Here is a 24,128-nt window from a genome sequence, read left to right on the forward strand (position 1 = left end):
TCATCTTAGTTAGCATGTTAGCTTGCTAAGGAGCAGGAGACCCTGGCGATGTGCAGGCTGACCCAGGCAGCATGGAGGATTCTTCTCCAAGAACGTTTAAGCTTTCATGTCATCATCTTTTCCACTTCCAGCAGCGTTTCCCTGCACGTGTGTTTGAAGGAGCCAATAGGAGCACAAAACCTTAATCTGTTTACGGCCCAAAGATTTTAATCCTGCATGCACACAAACTCCTCTTTCTGATTCTCACGTCCAAGAAGAACATCTTGGCTTTTTCATTTCATTCTTTCCTTTTTCTGACTCATCTTTACCTCACATACTCATTGTACATACATATATATATGTATATATATATATGTACATACACACACACACTACATAGCCCCAATTGTGTACTCACAGTGCAAAAAAGTTAGACTTAGAAAGTACTATACTTGTGTGTACTCACAGCGCCGTCATACTAGACGGGAAGATCTATGCCACGGGCGGCATCGTCAGCAGCGAGGGTCCGGCGCTGGGCAACATGGAGACCTTTGACCCCTGCGCTAACACATGGACGCTGTTGCAGTCTCTGCCCTGCCCGCTCTTCCGACATGGCTGCGTGGTCATCAAGAAGTACATCCAGAGCGGCTGAGGGCGGGGGCGGGGTCCGGGGGCGGGGCCCGGGATCGCCCAGCGACAGTGCCAAACCCCCACCGGCAGGTGTCGCCTCGGCCAGGGTCCTGTATCTCGTTTGGCGAAGGCCGTCTTCTTCAGCTGACATCACCACCGCCCCAACCCGGTCCCCCGGTCAAACGCCAACCCTTCCAAAAAAACACCCTGTGTAGAATGTACTGGACTTGTTGGCCATGTTGTCCATCATGGTCCATCATCACCTGCAGGGACCCTCTTAGTAAACCACCTTCCTTTTCTAGCCTTCTTCGTTGGAGACACGGAATGTTTCAACCCCACTAGTGACATCTCCTGGATGGGAGTGACACCTCGGGGACAGGAGGGACATTTGAGAGTCAAATTTGGGGATGGGGCTAACATCTAAGAAACAGGGTTGGCGTCTAGGAAACAGGGGTGACAGCTAGGGGGCAGGAGTGATATTTGAGGGGGGACGGGGGTGGCATCTCGAGGACGGGACGGTCTCCATGAGATGAGGACTGACGTCTCACGAGGGTGAAGTGGTTTTTTTTGTATCTGTTCTTAAGGGTGATTGGCCGCCCCCCGTGCTGATCAGGACTATGTTGGGGTTTTTAAAAAAGCACAAAAATCACCAGTGACTGTTATCTTTTCTTTCCTTCCTTCCTTCCTTCCTTCCTTCCTCCTTCCTGCCTTGTTAGCTTTTTATACGAGTGTGGTTGGCGCCCACTAGAGGCCGGTGTACTCTAGGTGGGCTTCTGTAAATACAGCAAGGAGAAATATGTATATTTTACAAACCTGGGAGGCAACTCTCTATAAATGTTTTTACAAAAGATTGATAGCTTGACTTCAAAAAGTGCGATTTGTGTAAATGTGCATCCCCAAAAAACTAGCCATTTTAGCTAGCTAGCAAAAGGAAAGTTTTACTTTTATTTCATAGAAGTGGACAAGAGTAGATGAAATGAGCTACAAAAATAGCTTAGCACCAATTTGGATGTTTTGGACGTGGTATGTCACTAAAATATGTCTTAACGGCTGTTGCCCGGAATTTGATTCCAACCGGCGGCTTTTGGCCTCTGCGTTTTGAATGAAATGGAAAATGTCAACAATGCCAATAGCTAGCATGCGAGCAACCTGCTATGCATTCAACAAATGGCAATTTGATGTGCTGAAGTTAGCACCCTTGGGTCACTATTGCTTTGCAGGCATGCCCATAAACAGCCTTTTAGAAGAGCTGGTTTTGTTTGGCATATTTCATTATTCATCTTCCACCAATGAATCTTTTTGGGATGTGGGAGGAGTTAGCACTCCTGGGTCACTATTGCTTTACAGGCATGCCCATAAACAGCCTTTTAGAAGAGCTGGTTTTGTTTGACATATTTCATTATTCATCTTCCACCAGTGAATCTTCTTGGGATGTGGGAGGAGTTAGCACCCCTGGGTCACTATTGCTTTACAGGCATGCCCATAAACAGCCTTTTAGAATAGCTGGTTTTTGTTTGACATATTTCATTATTCATCTTCCACCAGTGAATCTTTTTGGGATGTGGGAGGAGTTAGCACCCCTGGGTCACTATTGCTTTACAGGCATGCCCATAAACAGCCTTTTAGAATAGCTGGTTTTTGTTTGACATATTTCATTATTCATCTTCCACCAGTGAATCTTCTTGGGATGTGGGAGGAGTTAGCACCCCTGGGTCACTATTGCTTTACAGGCATGCCCATAAACAGCCTTTTAGAATAGCTGGTTTTTGTTTGACATATTTCATTATTCATCTTCCACCAGTGAATCTTTTTGGGATGTGGGAGGAGTTAGCACCCCTGGGTCACTATTGCTTTACAGGCATGCCCATAAACAGAAGAGCTGGTTTTGTTTGACATATTTCATTATTCATCGTCCACCAGTGAATCTTTTTGGGATGTGGGAGGAGTTAGCACCCTTGGGTCACTATTGCTTTACAGGCATGCCCATAAACAGCCTTTTAGAAGAGCTGGTTTTGTTTGACATTTCATTATTCATCTTCCACCAGTGAATCTTTTTGGGATGTGGGAGGAGTTAGCACCCCTGGGTCACTATTGCTTTACAGGCATGCCCATAAACAGCCTTTTAGAATAGCTGGTTTTTGTTTGACATATTTCATTATTCATCTTCCACCAGTGAATCTTTTTGGGATGTGGGATTTTTTTTCTTTTTTTTCTTTTTGGGATTTTCATCTTATTTATTCTTAACTACTACTCCATTTCCTAACCAAGTCAAACAAATCCAACATCAAAATGTTCAGCTCCCTCAGGACAGGTTTTCACAAATATTTATAGTGTCATTTCATATTTTCTGGAAGGAATAGCCAATTTAAATGGCGCCTTCTGCTGGTGAAAGGTCACTTCCAATGTTCTATGGCTGAATCACTTTGTGACGTCAACAGTGATGATGTGGCTTGGTTGATAAAAGTACGGGCCACCCGGTTCAATTCCTGCTTATGCGTTCATCATGTTGCATAAAAGGGCTGGCCAGTTGGAAGATAAAAATAAAGACTAGATTTTTTTTTTTTTTTGGGGGGGGGGGCTGTATTTCAAACTAGTGCAGCAAAAAAATGTTCCTTGGTCCCAAATCTCAAATTCAGATTTCTTAAATTAAGAATTTTATATCTTGAAATAAGCAGGGCTGAAAGCCTAGATTATTAAGCAAGACCTTTAAAATGAAAATACTAAAACAGAGTACTATTGTAAACTGATAAATACTGAAATAAACCTAAATCCATCTAAAATGAAAGAAGAGCTTGCCTAATATTAGACAGACAGACGATATTATTAGATATTAGATATCTGTCTTTGCAACAAGTTCATTTTACTTGATTAAAAAAAATCCCAAATTAAGATTTACATATCTACAAATAAACAGGACCTTTAAGATGAAAATACTTATTTTCAGAATACTTCATACCAATAAAAGTAAAATAAGCAAAGATGAAACGAGTGCAAAATGAATACATAGTACCCTGAAACTGACTGAATTCATTTTCCGAGGAGGCCAAAAAGTCTTGAGAAAAAAGGTCTTGTGGTTCCAGGAATATCCAGGAATATCCTAATGCTATGAAATCCCAAACAGAAGATGGTAAATGGTCTTTCATTTGTATGCTGCTTTTCCACCGTTAGACCGCAGCATCAGGACCAACTGCGGTCAAAAGATACTGTACTTCACATGATCACAGGAGGATCAAACTCTCAACTTTCAGGTCACCAGAGGCCACCACTCTACCGCCTGAACCGTGACGCCCCCATCCATGGATATTTTCAAGCGGAATACCAACGTGCTGTAGGAAATCTGTGGTTGAGTCATTGGTGGGTATTGGTCATGAAAAACGCTTTACAGTATGCCGTTGTCTGTGGAATAAAGACAATGTTCAAACATTGTCCTTTAGCACTTCTTAAAGGAAGCATCCTGTGGATGTTGTAGAACTCAGGACACTATTACAAAATTTAGTGTAATTTTTGGGAACATTTATTCATTGAAAATGAATGGGCAATTTAAATGGTGCCCTCTGTTGGTGAAAAATAATTGTACATTTTCTATGACTTAATCATTCTACTGCTGAGCGCGAAGGAAATGTTGTGCAACACAACGAGTGAGTTCATTTTTTAAAAATTAATGATATGTTTCATCACGTGCTGGGTGGAGCCTGGCAACGCGGACTTGCTCCTCACGATTACCCATCAGGCCTTCAACTTCATATCAGGTCTTCAACACTGACCTGAGGGTTAAGGTCGGGTCTGATCGTGACTACACTGACTGTACGCGGTGCATCGGACAGGACAGGACCACAAGGCACCTTGGCACCTCCAGGCGGGCCCCTAACACAGCGTCTTATGATGGCTTATGTTTCACCTCGGAAATTAGCTTTTTTCACCTAAGCTTTTGTTTCACCTTAGATAATCAATTAATCTAAAAAAATAGTTTGATGCATCGATTAATCCCTGATTAGTCCCTGAAAACATAAACCACAAGCACAGAGTAATAAAAATATATATTTCTAAATGATCTGCCATATCAATAAAGTATAATAACATGAATAATACTAATAACAATAATAATAATAGAAATAAAACAAGACGCGAGTGTGTGAGGAGTGTGTTTTTGTGTGGGTACATGGTCTGTGTGCGCTTTGGATGAATGCCGGGGTTAATCATTGCAAACAAGGAAATTTTTAAAAAAGTTGAAAACTTACGGCGTCTTCGCCTCACAAGCAGCTCCCGGGTGCTTCCTCAATTGGTGCTGTTGCATCGCAGTCGTGCTTTTGTGATATGCCATGTCAGTTTTGCATAGGTCACAAACCACCGCATCATTACCTTTTGGAGTGAAGTATTCCCATAATTTGGATAATCTTTTCTTTTGGCCGGACTCACTGAAACTTGTTGCCGCGGCCGCCGCCATGTTTTGATTCTGAGTCGATTCGATCGTGAACAAACGGGTCAAAAGAACTAGTTCTTTTTTGCGAACGAATGAACTGCCCATAAAATACCCGTTCAGTTCGCGGCTGTTTTGATTCTGAGTTGATTCGATCGTGAACAAACGGGTCAAAAGAACTAGTTCTTTTTTGCGAACGAATGAACCGCCCATAAAATACCCGTTCAGTCCGCCGGCTGTTTTGTTCACGACCGACACAGCACTAGTTGGTGAGCTGACGAGTCGGAACGAACGTGAACATGAGTGAACGGACTGACTCGACAGGGGGAGATCACAGGCTAACGAAATGAACGGCTCTTTTTACTGAAGCAGAATGATCCTGTTCACTGAAATGAACGGTTTTGCCCACCACTAATTCTGAATGAATCGACATGCAGTTCTCGTGTCAATGTCATCGATGACGTCGACACGTCCTCCCAGCCCTAATATCCACTAGCCCCACCCACCACCACGCAAAACGACTACAATGCAGCGTTATTGAAAGTTTTGCACCTTTTATTCAAGTATATCACAGCAGTTTCTTGGAGAAATACAGTAAGTGTTTCCATTTGAAATAGAACTTACACTAAAAAGGTAACAACAGCAGGCCGTCATGTGGTGAATATGAACAGCGAACTAAATGGAAAGGTGGCAAGAATAACAAAAAACGGGGAAAAAAAAAACAGGAAACTCTCCCTCGGCATACTGGACTACATCGTGTCAACTACCAGACAAAAATTGGTTGTTAGTCCAAACTGGCTACTGTCCTAAAAGCGCATCACAATGTCGGACATTTCAAGCAGGCACCAAACCTGCTTTCAATTTCATAAGTCTTTTTGGCAACATAAACTAAAGTCTGGTTCTCTTCCTTTCAGTATGCAACAGTCTCGTCACCGTGGCGACCATTTACAAGCAAGACAGCAGGAAATAAATAGATACGATGAAAAAAGTGGGGCGGGGGCGCACGTTGTGTTGAACCTGAGAGACCTGTAAACTCTTCACTCCCTGGGACACGCCTCCAACAACCTGCTACACGAATGCTACGCCCCTGGCGAGGGTGTCCAACAACAAAGATGCTGATTGGCTACAATAAATAGACACGAGATGACTGTCTGAATGGTTTCCATGCAGGAATCCCAGCCTGAAGCTACCACAGGGAGCAGCCTTTTTTTTTGACGCTTGGCGAGGAGGTGACGGTACCAACGGTGGAGGTGGGACAGTATTTTTTTTTTTTTTTGCAGCTGGACACTTTGAAAAAATACTGCTTGTGTACCGAGTAAACAAGTTGACAATAAATTACGCTGAGGTAGCTTTGGTTCCTCGCTCTCTGCAGTGGTCCGAGCACAGCTTGCATAATCATCACCGCTTTGACTTTTCATACCCCGTCCTGCCTGAGGCTGAGAGATGGGGGTACAGTAGTGGCCAGCGGATGGAAAATTTAAAAAAAATTAAAAAAAAAAAAAAAAAAAAGGAGGGCACTGCCTAGAATGGCCTAGTAAACATGTAGAAACGGGGTTCACCACTTGGCACGTTGCACACATTTCACAACATGCGCTAGCCGGAGTCCTGCTCAGAGCTTGGATCCGCATCACAAAAAAAAAAAAAAAAGCGAAACCCCAGCAATCAGTTAGGAATGAAACATCCGCCACCGCCACATAAACCCGCAGGATACGCCACAGGAAGTGAAGAAGAACCTTCAACGCGTACTACACTCCTTTTCATCCGGTATCGCACGTAACCGCCTAGTCTGTGTGCGCTGTACGGTATCGTTCCATGAAATCCACACTTGTGGCTGAGGTATCGCTGCCAAGTTAGCACCAAAAGAAGTCAAATAATCAGCAGCTAATGCTAAAGCGTTACTTCAGCCGCTTGCTGGTCATTTTAGGTGCTGGCTAAATAAAAGCTAACAGTGGGGTCCAGCGCGCGTCTCTTAACTAACGTTGCACTACCATCAGCTGACTGAGCTTTTCTTCCAGTCACTCGCATATATACACCAGCACCCTGTAGTGCGGTCTTATACTGGTGTCAATCAATGCATTATGATATCAGTGTTGGTGCCAATGTGTTGTGATATCAGCACTAAATCCTAAAATGGACACTTTTATATCTTTAATCCCAAATGCACCCCTCATCTGCTCATAGTGAAATATGCTAAACATGATATCAAATATGATTTTTTTTTTTTTTTTAAAAAGGGATTTCATTAAGGCACACGCTAGGCAGTGCGAACGATGGACAAGCGGCATGTGGCGTCCCTGCTGGGGAAGGGTCTGACGGGAGACGATGGCCGTGCGGTGGATCAAAAGGAGAAACAAGGGGTGGGGGTGGGGGGTGTCCCAGTAACAAGGAAACGAGGGGGAGGGCCTCCCAGTAACAAGGTGATATGGTGGGGGGCTCCCAACAACAAGGAGACGAGGTGGTATGTCCCAGTAACAGGGAGATGAGGGGAGGACCCCCCCCCCCCGGCAACAAAGAGACAAGGGGGGGCCTCCTAGCAACAAAGACACTGCTGAGCCTGCTGAGATGGGAGCACCAGAAGCGATGAGTGTCCGTCACTACCTATGATAAACCAACCATGTGAGCAAACATGGCAGAGAGGGCGCTGTAATCTGGATAGAGTAGCGGGCGAGGATCCTCAACTAATCACCGTTTGGGGGGGGGGGGGGGGGGGTGAAATTAGCTCAGCGGTGTGATTCAATGATTCCCAACATTATCTGTCCTCCGGCAGCGCCCTGCATTCACACTTCTGCTGGTGAGGGTGCGCGTGTAGAGAAACGTATGCATACCCCAGCGTGAGAAGTGTTTACTGGCCATCCAAGATACAGCATGGACTCAGTTAGAATAGCACCCAAGTAGCACCTGTCGCCATACGTGTGTGTGTGTGTGCGTGTGTGTGTGTGAGCGAGAGAGAGAGAGAAAGACAGAGAGAGAGCGAGACACACCTCCAGCGGTTTGGTTGAGTAGAACAGGTGTGGATCTGTCCAGGTTTCCTGAGACGTTAGCACCATTCAATTGTCTCTTATCCCGCCATGAAGAAGACGATGAGGGTTGCTTCAAGCTCCTTCAAGCTCTCGCTTTGTGTCTTTGTGGTCCCAAAAAAAGGTGGGGGCGAGTTGGGGGATTGGGGGTCTCAGGGTCTACCTGAGGAGGTTATGTTTTCGCCGTCTCACAGGAATGTGTCAAAATGCTTGATCCTGTCCTCCATCTCCTGCAACACACACACGGGATGAAGGTGCAATGGTGAAAAGACGCCTTTGTGAGCATGATGGTTGTGATGATGTAAAAGTGATGCAAAGCTGTACTGCACGCAAAAAGAGTTCTGAGGCCGACTTCCATGTGAAGAGAGACGGATGATGGGATGCAGTAAGATGAACATCTCCCTGATGGTGTAGCTCGACATAGTATAAATTGTAAATACAGTAAAGTCTCGTTATATCGATATTCTCGGGAGTCTGAAAAAATACCGATATAACCGGACTATCCATATATCCGATCCTGCGCCGAACTGCATTAAAAGTGGGCGGATCTTTGATATGGCATGTAATTTTCTCCTTGAGTTCATGGATTGCGTATCTAGCATGCTTTTGTACTACAATACATTTTGTACTACAGTAAATAAAAATAAACTTACGCTGTAGTGATTACCGGTTACCGGGACATAATTCACCCCGGAACTATCGATAGGCGCGAGGGACGGGTGTTTTCCGCTGTGTGTGCTGCACTCTGGTGGTGGAAGTGTGAAAAATAAAGTTGACTGGAAGCAGCCGTTGGCCGTGTTCTTTTTTGGTATTGAAATCCTAAAGCAAAGATTGATTTAAGCTGCTTTTGTATCGATATAAGCAGACCAAATTGGCTGGCGGGAGATGAAAAGGGCATCATAGTAACCGGATTATCATAATAACCGGGTATCGTACTAACGGAGCTAATTATATCATAAAAGACTAGAAATTTGGAAATGAAAATAGTATCGTAATAAGTAGTAATTCGTTTTAACCGATATCGATATAACGAGACTTTACTGTAGTATATAAATAGTATAAATTGTGTGAAAAAGATGATATAAGGAAGAATTATGGAAAATATAGGTGACCTTTCAAGAAACAAATGAGGCTATAAATATTTTTTTATATTAGTTTTCCATAGCCGTGGCCGTGTTCTTGAGATTTCTTCAGCCCTCCCCATCCCCGTAAGCCGAGGAGTCCGGCCAACCGTGGGGGCCAGCCGCTCCGTGTAGACCTCTACCTACCAGGCACAAAGTCCAAAGCAACAACACATTCAACACACCTGAAAAACTGCTGTTATCCTCAGTATTCATGCTTGGCTATTAGCATGTAGCATCTTCTTCCTCTATACCTAAGCAAGCTGACATCAGTATCAGCAATTGGGACTTCCTGCTGTTTCGGTGCGAGTATGAAACATGGAGAGCAAAGTCAACTATTGTTGTATCTGCAGCTTGTACTTAAAACACACCTCGTCCACATCGTCACCCCCGCCCAAATAGACCATCTTCAGCCATAAAAAGCGAGCGAGGCGGCAGTAAAGGTGACTTTCCCCCAATGGGAGCATCTGGGCTGATCATTACAAGAGTCGAATCTGCTTTAGCTGCTGTCTGATGTCATCTCTTGGTGTTTATGCTCATCCTTTATTGGACGAAGGCCAAAATGCATTTGTGCACTCAACATGCGCTTGCTAACACCAGACCCCAGATGACCGCCGGTGCCTTTGTGGCGATGAAAATCATCCGACAAACACTTGAGAGGCAACAATCTGGTCCATCGTGTCCAGATGAAGTTCTCCTGCAGCAAGCGGGCCACCAATCCACACAAATTCTTGCAGCCATTATTCTTTATTCATTATTTCAACAGCAATGGTCTGAAAAGAAGCCTTGGTCCTGTGGCTAGAATGTTCTCCATTCATCATTTAAACACTACACACATCCACGCTGGAATAAAAGAGCAGCAAATAAGTGATGTGGCCGTAAAATGTAATATGTAGTGGGGGACATTTTTATTGTGGGACTGCTGAGATAAGCGCTCACTCGCTTTTGGCCGTCAAACATTTCTTTTTCTTTCTTCCATGATCACTCTTCAATTTCACAACAAGTGCTGGCCAGAGTCCTGCTCAGAGTTCTTCAGTTTGCTTGGATCCACATTAAAAAAAAAAGTGCAGGCGTGAAACCCCGGCTATCAGTTAGGAATAAAACCTCTACCACATAAACCCACAGGATACGCCACGTGACATCAAGCACGGCTGCAGTGAAGAAGAACCTTCAACGCGTACTACACTACAACTTTGCTTTTCCTTCCGTTAGCCTTGGTTTTCATCCGGTATCGCACGTAACCACCTAGTCTGTGTGCGCTGTACGGTATCGTTCCATGAAATCCACACTTGTGGCTGAGGTATCGCTGCCAAGTTAGCACCAAGAAGTGAAGAAATCAGCAGCTAATGCTAAGCGTTACTTCAGCCACTTGCTGGTCATTTTAGGTGCTGGCTAAATAAAAGCTAACAGTGGTGTCCAGCACGCGTCTCTTAACAAACCTTGCACTTCCATCAGTTGACTGAGCTTTTCTTCCAGTCACTCGCATATATACACCAGCACCCTGTAGTGTGGTGTTATGCTGGTGTTAAGTTGAGCTATGGACTACGGCTAATGGCTATGAGCTATGGCCTACGGCTATTGGCTATGATCTAAGGACTACGGCTACGGCTATTGGCTTCGGGCTATTGGCTATTGGCTATGAGCTATGGCTTAGGCTATTGGCTATTGGCTATTGGCTATTGGCTATTGGCTATTGGCTATTGGCTATTGGCTATTGGCTATTGGCTATTGGCTATTGGCTATTGGCTATGAGCTATGGCTTAGGCTATTGGCTATTGGCTATTGGCTACTGCCTATGGGTATTGGCTATGGCCTGTGGCTACGGCTATTGGCTATGGCCTGCGGCTATTGGCTATGGCCTGTGGCTATTGGCTATGGCCTTTGGCTACAGCTATTGGATACTGCCTATGGCTATGAGCTATGGCCTACTGCCTATGGCTATTGGTTACGGCTACTGCCTATGAGCTATGACCTACAGTTACGGCTATTGTCTACAGCTATTGGCTATGACCTATTGGCTATGACCTATGGCCTATGGTTACGGCTATTGGCTATGACCTATGGCCTATGGTTACGGCTATTGGCTATGACCTATGGTTACGGCTATTGGCTATGACCTATGGCCTATGGTTACGGCTATTGGCTATGACCTATGGTTACAGCTATTGGCTATGACCTATGGCCTACGGTTACGGCTATTGGCTATTGGCTATAGCCTACTGTTACAGCTATTGGCTACAGCTATTGGCTACAGCCTATGGCTATTGGCTATTAGCTTTGGCCTACGGGCTATGGCTAGCTGTGACAGCCTGTCCTCAATTCAAGTCTTTTAGTGAAAAATGGACTTGGCAGACCATTGAGGAGGTTGAATGAAAAAGTGTTGAATACGGCTATCCTGCAGCCGTCTATGTACTGTGTGAGATCATATCAACAGTCATGCTTGCTGCGGCAAGGCATGGTTAAAGGCTAGAGGTCAAAGACTGGCACAAAACATCTAATTGCTGTCTGCAGGCAAAAAAAAAAAAAAGCAAATGTAATTTCAGGCCCGTGGCCACACTACTGCCAATATGTAGACAGAAGCCGCTGGCGTGTGTTGCCGTGTTCAGAGCGATCAGACGGCACCTCTGGCTTTTAACGAGAAGCCAGAGTGCGGTCCACTCCATCTGCTGAAAGGTCAGCGGCGCTGGTGGAGAACGCCGTGCCTTACGGAGAACTCGGGGAGCAGAGCATGCAGACAAATGCACAGACACGCTCCATTTACAGCGTAACCACATGCACGGCCGCAACGTGCCACGGTAAGCAGAAACGGCCTAGGCAGAGAATCAATCCTGCGTGTGCGTGCATTCTGTGCAGAGTTACATTTCTGCATTTTCTATGGCGCTGCGGTGTGCATTAGAAACACAAGCGGAGGCACTAAACCAGCTGACATTTCTGCTGCCGCCACCCTGCCTTGCTCTCAGAGGTCGCACCACCTGGCCGACGACACCCCGACATCCTTGACAGCCGTTACCAGCGGCGCGCTCGCCAAGCCGCCTCGGCTGGACGGCACTGGCATCCCCACGGCAGCAGCAAATGACCAGATGGGCTTCGGGAGGCAAAATATCAACTCCAGCCACTGGAAACAATATCAAGATGGATGACATGTTTTACTCCACTCACACGCTATGTGACAGCGCCTGTGGGTTATGGTGTTCAAACGTCCTTCAAATCAGGTTGTGACATCTGGTGATCTACATTTGTTTGAGTCAAATGTCAAAGAAGAGTCAAGAGTCAAATGTGAAAAGAACAATACAAACAATATTATTTCAATAGTGTCTTTCTCTGCACAATGCAAATTCTTAATTATTGCTAAAAAAAATTAAGCTACTTTTTTCCCGATAGAAAACATCTCATTCACGAGTGGTAATGATTGATAAATATGTTGACATTTACAGTATATCCCATGTATCATTCAACCATCGCATATCAACTGCCTCCCCATGTATCATTCAACCATCTCATATCAACTGCCTCCCCATGTATCGGACAACCATCGCATATCAACTGCCTCCCCATGTATCGGACAACCATCTCATATCAACTGCCTCCCCATGTATCGGACAACCATCTCATATCAACTGCCTCCCCATGTATCGGACAACTATCTCATATCAACTGCCTCCCCATGTATCGGACAACCATCTCATATCAACTGCCTCCCCATGTATCGGACAACCATCTCATATCAACTACCTCTCCATGTATCGGACAACCATCTCATATCAACTGCCTCTCCACGTATCGGACAACCATCTCAATTCAATTGCCTCCCCATGTATCGGACAACAATCTCATATCAACTGTCTCTCCATGTATCGGACAACCATCTCATATCAACTGCCTCCCCATGTATCGGACAACCATCTCATAACTGTCTCTCCATGTATCGGACAACCCTCTCATATCAACTACCTCTCCATGTAACAGACAACCATCTCATATCAACTGCATCCCCATGTATCAGACAACCATCTCATATCAACTGCCTCCCCATGTATCGGACAACCATCTCATATCAACTGCCTCCCATGTATCGGACAACCATCTCATGTCAACTGCCTCCCCATGTATCAGACAACCATCTCATATCAACTACCTCCCATGTATCAGACAACCATCTCATATCATCTACCTCCCCATGTATCGGACAACTACCTCCTCATATCAACTACCTCCACATGTATTAGACAACCATCTTATAACTACCTCCCCATGTATCGGACAACCATCTCATATCAACTGCCTCCCCATGTATCGGACAACCATCTCATATCAACTGCCTCCCATGTATCGGACAACCATCTCATATCAACTGTCTCCCCATGTATCGGACAACCATCTCATATCAACTACCTCCCCATGTATCGGACAACCATCTCATATCAACTGCCTCCCCATGTATCGGACAACCATCTCATATCACTACCTCCCATGTATCAAACAACCATCTCATATCAACTGCCTCCCCATGTATCAGACAACCATCTCATATCAACTGCCTCCCCATGTATCAGACAACTACCTCCTCATATCAACTACTTCCTCATGTATCAGACACTGGAATTCACATCACTACTAAATTTTCAACTTCTTTAGACAGCAAACTAGTGTTGACTCAACAGCGCCTCTGCTGTTTGCATCCACATACTGCACTCTGTTTTGCCTTGAGCGCTGGAATCAACACGTCCACACAGCAAGTCCCAGTGAATGCTTAGCGAAGAAGGAAAGGAGTACAAGTAATGCACATGTAGCTTCTGTCTTTGTTAAAAAGCTAGCGGGTGAAGTTTTCACGTTTTAAGGCATTTTAAATCAAGCAAAATGGTCCAGTTTAGTTGATTCGCACTACTACACAAACGTCCCTTTGGAGCCTAGTGGTGACTCATCATTTTTCCAATCCATGAAACATGCACATTGGAGATGTTTTATGCTGGATGCTATGATTAACTCGAGAATCTTCGCTAAAGAGTGCTGAGAACGCGTGCATGTACCTCCAGTAGTTGTGTCTTGTCATACTCTCTGCGATGAACGAAGATGCACTGGCTGAGAACCGAGTACAGCCTCTCCAGCTGCTCCACGCTGAAGCCTTTGCTCTTCTTCACCGCCATTTCCAGCAGCACCTACAGGAAGCAAAAACATGCATAGCTGGTCAACAAGAGATTTTCTGAAAAGGTGCGAGTAGAGACGGTTGTGGTGTGCTCCACCAAGGCTCCACATTCGCGCTCCAGAGGTCAGCAGAATTCCGAGCCGAGTGACAGTTAATTAAAACTAATCAGAAGAAGCAAGTTTGCATTTCACCGCGACTTTAATTAAACATTGTGGACAGTCAAAAGACCTCTTAATTGACCCCGGTGTGCGCAGAAAACACAGAGCTCATTAGAATGCGACGGCACATTAATTACAGCTCGCATTAATGACACCGGGCAACTTCCTGGGAAGTTGCGCGTGTGAAAGGCGACGTGTTAAACACACAAGAACGCGGCAATGTCAAGATGATGGCACAACAGACAATTACACCATGAGGTTATCTTATTACAATAATGATGTTTGATTACGATTGATGTCGTCTTGCTTTACATCTCAGACTTTAACTCCTTCTCAAAATAATAAAAATAAAATATATACAGTGGAACCTTGGTTATTATTCCTTCCAACTAACCCAAACAAATGCTGGACTAAATTTTCCCAGGAAGACTAAAATGTTTTTTGTTGTTTCACAATGATAGTTTCATATGCGGTGCACAATACCAAACATATAGAAATACATAGAAATTATGAATCCAAGGGACAAATCAATGTTTAAAATTACACCATCACCCTCATTGACGATGTGATTGCTGATGTGAGTGTTCCCAAAGACACCAAGGGGCAGAATGACGCCATATTCCTGTTTTTTCATAATTTATTTAAGTCAATTAGATTGTTATTCTCACCTCAATAACCCAAAATGGAGCTAAAGAAAGTTTCAAGCAGCAGCAATTGCATAAAGAAGGTGAAAAACACTATGGAATTGAACTGAATTGTGTTTGTGCCTACTCCAAAGTGGAGTTGTTCGTGCTACAAAAAAACCCTGCAGTGATGGAAATTAAATAAAGTAAAAAAGACCCCCGTGACCACCTGGACCAGATGAAGGATGTCACCATTATATTGATTTTGACACAAGGAACACATAGCACATGATATCACAACTATCTGTGTCGAAACAAACTACGGAATAATACTTTGCACATCATTTGGCCGCATATCCCTAGCTGCTTTTCTCTCTTCAAAACACGCAGACAAGAGAAAGACGTCACATAAGGATTGTGGATGATGAGCAAAATCCCAAAACAAGTACACGGTCCCTTCATCACTGGATCCAAGTTCCCAGTGGATGCTATACTCTGCTGAAGGCACCAGCTTGGAAAAATGAGATTAAGTGTGTAATAACCTTGAAGATATTGTCATTTTCCAGTAGAAAAGCCAGCAGCGTAGGAGAATCCCCTTCGCTAAGCTGTGACATAAAGACTCTAATAAGTGCGAGTCCCTTGTTAAGTAAAAAAAAAAAAAAAAAAGGCAAGGACTGTATATTCCTGCAAAAATAATAGTCATCATTAGGTCTCTGGTCTGCTGAGCCATACTCAGCACATTTTATTGCTTCATTTTCATACACTGAGTCCTACTGCTGCTAACATCCAAAAGGGAGTCTTTGGGTTTTTGCCATGAGAAGCCATAAAAGCCAGAACAAAATGGAGCACATCATTATGAGGAGAAATAAATCTGCATAAAAGCTTTAATTGGCATCATTACAGTTCTTCCTAAACTGCTACTTCCTTACTTTCATCAAAAAGCTGTCTGGGTTTCCATTATGGCTGGGCAGTACAAATCTCAATATATTTAGGTAGAACATCGATATACCATATATATCTCAATTTTTTTCCATAAACTGAATTTAGACAAAAATCAAAGCCAAATATGTGTGCAAAGTTTCATTAAAATGTAAACAATCTCATAGAAAAATAGCCCAAAAAATAAATAAATAAAAATAAATAAAAATAAATAAAAATAAATAAAAATAAATAAAAATAAATAAAATAGTATAATCCCTTTTTTTAGATAAATATAGAAAAAGTTAAATATATTATTTCATCTTCAGTGCAATCATGCTGCATTCACAGTAGTCCATATCATGTCCCCTATGACGACAGACGGTAAACATGGTTTATTCCGTCTTTTTCGCTGTTCGGTCCGACTATGCAGCCTCTCCACCTCCATATCTCCGCGGGGATATCCCATAATTCGCCGTAACAAAAGGGATGCTCAAAGCACCTGCTCCCGAGTGTCAACAATGGCGCAGGCGGCAAACTACAAGCGTGACGCAAGATGAACATCCATAGCACACACTTGCTTAAGGGGTCGGTATGGCACAAAAACAATAAGGAAGTCATAAATAAAAAGAAACTTATCGCATCCCAAAGCAGCTTCACAAGAATGAGAACTGGCTAAGATGAAATAATAAAAAAATAATGTACAGAATGACATAAAATACCGTCACGTGTCAATGCCAGTTGAAATAAATATTCTAAATAAGATTTTAAAACTTTTCAAAGCTAACAGGGAAGCAAGGTAGACCATTTAAAAAGCGACTGCTTCATGAAGGGGGGCCAATGGCAACAAAAAGAGCAATCCCCCCATTTTTTTTTCTATCTTGTCATCTCATCCGATGTGTGCTCAGAAGAGCTAAAGACGCTAAATTGGTGATGGATAGTTCAGAGTTCAGCCAAGTATGCTGAAGCAGGACCATTGATGGCTTTGAGCCCAAACAGGATGATTCTAAAATATATGGGTAGCTCAGTGGAGTGATGTGGGGGCGTGTTTTGGAAAATTAGTGAGTAGCTACATTTTGCACCAAGTAGAGCCTTAGATTTATTGACTCCAGTATAGAATATATTACAATAATGGAGTTTCAAGCTGATGGATGCTTTTTCAAGGTCTGCTCTTTATAAAAAAAAAAGGGCTCTACCTTTTTTCCGGGAGTCTGAGGTGGAAAAAAAATATATATATATATATATACTATACTATACGACTCAAACTTAAGACTGCTGTCAAATATCACACCAAGGTTCTTCACAGCCGGAGCAAAAGGAGTGCACTGTGATGTGAACCAGGGCTAAAAACAATGTACTTTGTTGTTCCCGTCATTTAAATGAAAGAAGTTGCGTTCAAACTGTTTGATGTCATGCAGACAGCTATGAAAGGCATCGGAGGACTTCTTGTCACTCAGCGTTAGTGGGTGGTAGAGCTGTGCATAATCAGCATAAAAAGGAAAATGGATGTTGTGTGTGGAGATGATGGGTCCTAATGGTAGCGTATGGAGCAGGGGTCTCAAACTCAATTTACCTGGGGGCCACCGGAGCTAGGTTCTGGGTGAAGCCGGGCCGCATCAGGTTTTCAAAAAAACAAAAAAAAAACAAAACGCATTTATTAAAAACTGGAAAAAAAATCAATAAAAATGCTTTTGCTTCTGCTATACCCTACACTTTCAGTACTTTGGTTCCGGTTTTCCACACCAAAATATCTGATAAAACATTCCACTGTTCTCAAATATCTTAATTTTTATTTTTCTATACACAAAATAAGATTAAAAGAAAGAAATAAACAAATTAAGAATAAAGACAATAAATCAGTAATAAATAAGTAAAATAATAATAAAACAGCAAATAAGAAAAACGTAAGAAACCACATACAGTTGTTAGAGAAATTATTTTTTCCAGATTCAAATGTACAGTATTAACAGTTATTTAACCTTTAACATGAACATTAATAAAACTTAATAATTTGACCCAATTAGCAAGTTAGCATCGTACTCACTTCCGTCTGGGAGCAGCATCGTAACTTTAACAACATGTTTGATGAGATGCTTTTATCTTGACGTGTATTTTCCGTTTTTATTCCAAATCATTTCCCGCATTTATTTGTACCCAGCGTCATAAGCCTTTCGCTTCATTGCTAATCCAAAGCAAAACAGGGGCGGGGTAACAGGGTAGGGTAACAGTATGGGCGGGGGGCAAAATCATGTTAATTGTGTTTTCCGGTGTGCGCACAGCTTTAAGATGTCATTTCAACATTAAACTTTGGTATCAAGGTGAGTGGCCTCAAACTAGCTTTTCACGGGGCCGCAAGTTTGAGACCCCTGGTATAGAGTGAGAATGAGGTAGGCCCAAAAAATGAACCGCGCTGCTATGGTTTAGCCCGCAATGAATTTCTCTCACCAGGTAGGTCCTGGTTGTCAATCCGACATGTAATCAAGTCGACTGATAGAACGTCTCAGCGGTGGTGGTATCGACGCCAGAAAAGGTGGCGAAAAACACTGACTGTCCAAACACTAAGAACGCGGTGCAGATATCAGCCATTAAGCCATCATGAACAATAACTGGCGACAGGCCTTTAAAAATCAGTTGTACGGAGGAGCGAGCGTCAAGTCGGTGAATCCCCCACCGCCACAACATTTGCTTCACATCCTTCCGCTTCATTCGTCCCCTTTAAAATGTATTCTCCCCTGGCTGCAAGCCGGCTGATTGCAGTGGCGTGTGCTCCCCTGCCTTTGCCGGCTTGATCAGGAGCGCGGGTGACAGCATGGGGTAAATAGCGGCAGTGTGTCTTACAGCGCTTGCCGTGATTGAGTAAGCTCGGGCGACACACAAAAGGGCAGTAATCCCATGCGTTAAGGACCGCGACTGACAAGGACCATTTAACCTCGCCTCCTGTTACACGCTCTCCCTTGCTCCATTTCCCCGTTTGCTATCTGCACCCCCATTACCTGCCCTTTCTACGTGTCTAATGTATCTATCTGCATGCTGCTTACGGGCTGCTACTCAGACCTCACGCAGTAGGATGCTGGAGATTTACAGTCGGGATCCTTCGGCAGGCTTACAAATGGTAAAAAAAAAAAAAACAAGGAACCTACACAGAGATGCCTCCTGATCTTCTGACTGCCAGGCCAAAAATGCTCACCACTGTGCTTTGAACTCAAGAATGTACATGAATAAAGTATTTGGGATTTACAATCTGAACTGTGAACTACAAAACAAAACGTCCCTCCTTGTTTACTTCTCAGAGGACCTCGTCCACAGCAGTTTAGGGAAAACACAAATGTGCCAAAACACACCTACAAAATCCCAAATATCACTTTAACGCAGATCTTAAGATTGCTTCTCAGTCCCCCCTCTGTCACAAAGGACTCTATCACTACCGTAATGACACACATTGAGGTTTCCAAAAAATAATCTGTAGTATAAAACACTGACCAACACGGGACACTAAATCGTAAATCGACTATTTCATATAAAGGCCTGGTCTATGAGAAGCTGCTGTGTCGGAGAACCTAGTAGTCCATTGGAAGGGTCCCAACATTATTGCACCAGTACCACACTAATCCGTATCCGATTTAATCATCTTGTCATTGAAAGTCTTCTCAGAGATTACTAATCCCGACAGTAGCATGGAGAACTGAACCAAAACCTCCACAAATCAATCAAGTAAACAGTATAAGCATGCCATCTATTTCTATTGTCAGTTGATGAAGTCAACTAGAACTACCTAGCAGACATGCGACACAGACGTTTTACCCAACAGGGTGGGTGGGACTCTCCTGCTGTGACCTCTAAAAGTGAGTGACGATGACAAAATGAAAGTGGGACAAGGCTATTGTCAGGCGTGTCTTCAAACAGGAAATGGTGAAGTGCTGTAATAGCTCAGCATCCGAGACAAAATGGCTCCATACTGTGCCAGCACAGACAGACGGAAAAGATCATTCCGGGGCAGCTGTTAAAAGAACTCACACACCCCGAGTGTGCTCTTTGGTAAAGGCCCCGCCTGTCATTGTTCACCCGCAACCCAATCCAGGTTTAAGCACCATGGATGCCTGGTGAACTCACTCAAACACATTTACAGTATAGAAACGTACAGGTGGAAGACATTAAGTTGTTTCATCTTCGACGTTGAAGTGTCCATCGACGGTGTCGGGTGGAATTCCACATCAAATACTTTCCAAATACACACCTTGAACCATGGTTCTCCTAGCATACTAATACAGAGGAATGCTAGCATAGTGAATGCTAGCAATGCCTAGCATACTACTACAGGGGGCTGCTAGCATAGCGAATGCTAGCAATGCCTAGCATACTAATACAGGGGGATGCTAGCATAGTGAATAATAGCAATGCCTAGCATACTAATACAGGGAAATGCTAGCATAGTGAATACTAGCAATGCCTAGCATACTAATACTGGGGAATGCTAGCATAGCGGGGAATGCTAGCATAGTGAATACTAGCAATGCCTAGCATACTAATACAGGGGAATGCTAGCATAGTGAATACTAGCAATGCCTAGCATACTAATACAGGGGGATGCTAGCATAGTGAATACTAGCAATGCCTAGCATACTAATACATGGGAATGCCTGCATAGTGGGGAATGCTAGCATAGTGAATACTAGCAATGCCTAGCATACTAATACAAGGGAATGCTAGCATAGTGGGGAAAGCTAGCATAGTGAATACTAGCAATGCCTAGCATACTAATACAGGGGAATGCTAGCATAGTGAATGCTAGCAATGCCTAGCATACTAATACAGGGGGATGCTAGCATAGTGAATGCTAGCAATGCCTAGCATACTAATACATGGGAATGCCTGCATAGTGGGGAATGCTAGCATAGTGAATACTAGCAATGCCTAGCATACTAATACAGGGGAATGCTAGCATAGTGGGGAATGCTAGCATAGTGAATACTAGCAATGCCTAGCATACTAATACAGGGGAATGCTAGCATAGTGAATACTAGCAATGCCTAGCATACTAATACAGGAGAATGCTAGCATAGTGGGGAATGCTAGCATAGTGAATACTAGCAATGCCTAGCATACTAATACAGGGGAATGCTAGCATAGTGAATACTAGCAATGCCTAGCATACTAATACAGGGGAATGCTAGCATAGTGGGGAATGCTAGCATAGTGAATACTAGCAATGCCTAGCATACTAATACAGGGGAATGCTAGCATAGTGAATGCTAGCAGTGCCTAGCATACTAATACAGGGGAATGCTAGCATAGCGAATGCTAGCAATGCCTAGCATACTAATACAGGGGAATGCTAGCATAGTGGGAATGCTAGCATAGTGAATGCTAGCATAGTGAATACTAGCGATGCCTAGCATACTAATACAGGGGAATGCTAGCATAGTGAATACTAGCAATGCCTAGCATACCAATACAGTGGAATGCTAGCATGTACACTGAGTGTGTGAAGGGGGTCCATAGATGTACATTGAGTGTGTGAACGGGGTCCATAGATGAACATTTGAGTGTGTGAAGGGGGTCCATAGATGTACATTGAGTGTGTGAACGGGGTCCACGGATGTACATTGAGTGTGTAAATAGCCAAAAAATGGCTTCCATGTGTAAAGGCCTGGAGTGTTGGCTTGGTGACTAAACTCCACTCCCAGTGGTATTTCATCTGAGGACATTTCAGAACCTCTTCCATCAAGCTGACAGTCAGAAATAATGAGCAGACTAGAATCAATGAATATGAGCGAGGGAAGAAATTCCCTGCAAGTCCTAATAAACACGAAGCACGAGCGCTAGTCCCGCCATACCAGCAAACACCGACTCTCATCCTGCCTGTATAGGAAATTCAATTTGTTCTGTAAGCTAAGGATGAAAAGGCAATTATTCAAAGTCTCCTATTTTCAGGATCTGCTTCTTGAAGCTATCACCCATCTCCCGACCCCACCCTACGCTTTAGCCACAAGCCTACAGCTTAGTACCACAAATGTGTGTTCATAGGGCACACCTACAAATTGTTTTGCTCAATTTTACCTATGTTTGTAATTTTGTTTATTTTATTTCTACAATGTGCCACAAATGGTCCGCAGGCCTCACTTTGGCCACCCCTAATTCATCTGAGCGGGTGACGAGATGTTTGGAGGCAACCTCAACTCAACTATTTCGCTTCATTGCACGGGAACAACGGTAATATTAGTAATTGGAACTAATATTAGTGACAATTATGCACTGTGATGATCACAATAGCGTCAATGCATTTCTAATATGATACAATATATATTCTCTTTTGTTGCAAATCTTGATCCAAAATCAGAGAATGCATTGGGTGAACTGAGTCAAACACACACAGACACAGGAAATAACATTTTACAATCAACCAATCACAGCTTTTACAGCCGGCATGAAGGTTTCAGAGACTCAAACCGGCAAAACGCAACAAAATGCATACGAGGGAAACGGTGAGTAAAAGTGTGAAAGGGGCTGCAGAGTAAGAAAAACGCATATATGTTGGCAGGACTGAGCCGACTCGGAGGCCTGCCAATCAGTGGGAATGATGGCACCACGGTCATCCATGTGGGACCTGGCTAAGAGCCACCAGATAATGGCTTGACAGCTCTGTGTAACCATAGAGCAAAAAGAGGGGGTTGTATATGTCAAAAGAGCCTTTCCTTTACACCAATTACACCCCATAGACACCCACCACCGCTGGAGAGCGCTGTCAGGGGAGCCCACTGAGCCAAGGTACCAATTTCCAGTTCCACTTGAGGGAATGAGGCGAGACCACGCCGTGTCCTGGCAAAGTACCAACCAAGGTGAATTCACATGTTCTGCTGCTTGAGCATATCTCCAGATATCTCAAGTGGGGCCCAATGTCACGACGCAGAGTGGAGACTAATGTTTTAGTCATAACCTTGTTTCCTTCAAGGAACCACGTGTGTTGATTGAACGCGCACCACCGTAATTGGCATCCCGCCTATGTCGGGGGGTTGGCATGCAGACCAAAAAGAGACATAAGCAAAAAAAAATGGTGAATGGAAAAACGAGTTGGGATAAGCTTGACAGGTTATTCATCTGAGAAGGACAGCTGACAAGCATCGGCTTTAAAGCAGACATATTGGATATAGAAGAAACGTTGGGTCAGTCGCCCATGAATGGGTCTGCCATTCCACATATAATGGAAATCCTATTCTACAAGGAATATGCTTTTTATTGGAGAAAAAAAAAAAAGTTTCAAGTTACGAAAGCCGCTTGAATGACAAATGCAACGTTGGCTGAGTACAAGACCAAGGTCTCACAACGTACAATAGCCAACCTTCGTATGACGTGTGTCCGAGTCTACCTACTCATCTCTGGTAATAGTAAACGCTATACACCAGATCATTATCATCGTCATCATCATGAAGGAATGTTACACAATTCAACCTACTCCAAGAGGAGTAGGAAGAAGCATATTTATTTAATCCGACCATCCTACCATTTCCGTCATGGTAGATGCTTGCTAAAGCTGCTAAAAAGGTTTTTGCTAAGCCATTCACTTCAGCAAAACTACCTTCGCTAACTTGTATTTATCATCCTCATTAGCGTACATCATCTGTAAAATCTGATTTATAAATAAATGCATTACCAAAAGTCGCTCACGGTCGACCACAACTGGAGGAGGAGGAGGAGGAGGAGATGGAGGAGGTGCTGGTTCTGGCTCTTCCTCGGTCCTTAAAGCAGATCCTTTTAATTGCTCCGACGGGCTCCTCTTGCATTTCCTTACCTTGGAATCTCCTATTAATGAGATACAAGCATTCATTATAGAAAATATTGATGAATGCATCACAAAACCTACCAACCTTGAAGAAAAGCTAATGGATTTATGGAATGCGGCATCTATTTATGTCTTTTCTAAAAAGACAAAGCTTTGTGTCATTATTAGCTATTAATATCAACATCTCGGCTTTTTCTTTTTTGTTTTTATTTTTGTTTTTTATGGTCCTTTACTGTCCAATGACAGTACACTGTTTACCAACTTGGCTTTTACTGTCCAATGACAGTACACTGTTTTTACTGACTGGGCCTTTACTGTCCAATGACGGTACACTGTTTTTACTGA

General features: G+C 43.5%; 2 protein-coding genes across 4 annotated transcripts in view; one reads left to right on the forward strand and one right to left on the reverse strand.

Annotated features, from left to right (window-relative positions):
- Positions 1–2,231, forward strand: part of klhl29 (kelch like family member 29) — a 124,767-nt gene extending 122,536 nt beyond the window's left edge. The window contains exon 15 of the mRNA XM_058057548.2: positions 448–2,231. Within this exon, the coding sequence (XP_057913531.2) occupies positions 448–631 (184 nt within the window). The 3' untranslated portion in view covers positions 632–2,231. The remainder of the gene's footprint in view (positions 1–447) is intronic.
- Positions 1–24,128, reverse strand: part of atad2b (ATPase family AAA domain containing 2B) — a 74,664-nt gene that overhangs the window by 13,158 nt on the left and 37,378 nt on the right. Inside the window, exons 26-29 of one of the 3 annotated variants that reach the window (XR_009120261.2) lie at positions 23,655–23,803; positions 14,192–14,320; positions 8,008–8,273; positions 1,057–1,382 (exon numbers count right to left, since the gene is read on the reverse strand). Coding sequence is in view for 1 of the 3 variants with exons in the window: in XM_058057547.2 (XP_057913530.2) it covers positions 8,232–8,273; positions 14,192–14,320; positions 23,655–23,803 (320 nt within the window). In the remaining 2 variants the exon portion in view is untranslated. Of the gene's footprint in view, positions 1–1,056; positions 1,383–5,539; positions 8,274–14,191; positions 14,321–23,654; positions 23,804–24,128 lie in introns of those variants that run through there. The other 2 variants (XR_013630399.1, XM_058057547.2) reach the window with 2 other exon arrangements.

Source organism: Doryrhamphus excisus, linkage group LG19 (assembly GCF_037039965.1).
Source record: "Doryrhamphus excisus strain RoL-2023G ecotype Guam linkage group LG19, RoL_Dexc_Guam_v1.1, whole genome shotgun sequence".
NCBI classification, from domain to species: domain Eukaryota; kingdom Metazoa; phylum Chordata; class Actinopteri; order Syngnathiformes; family Syngnathidae; genus Doryrhamphus; species Doryrhamphus excisus.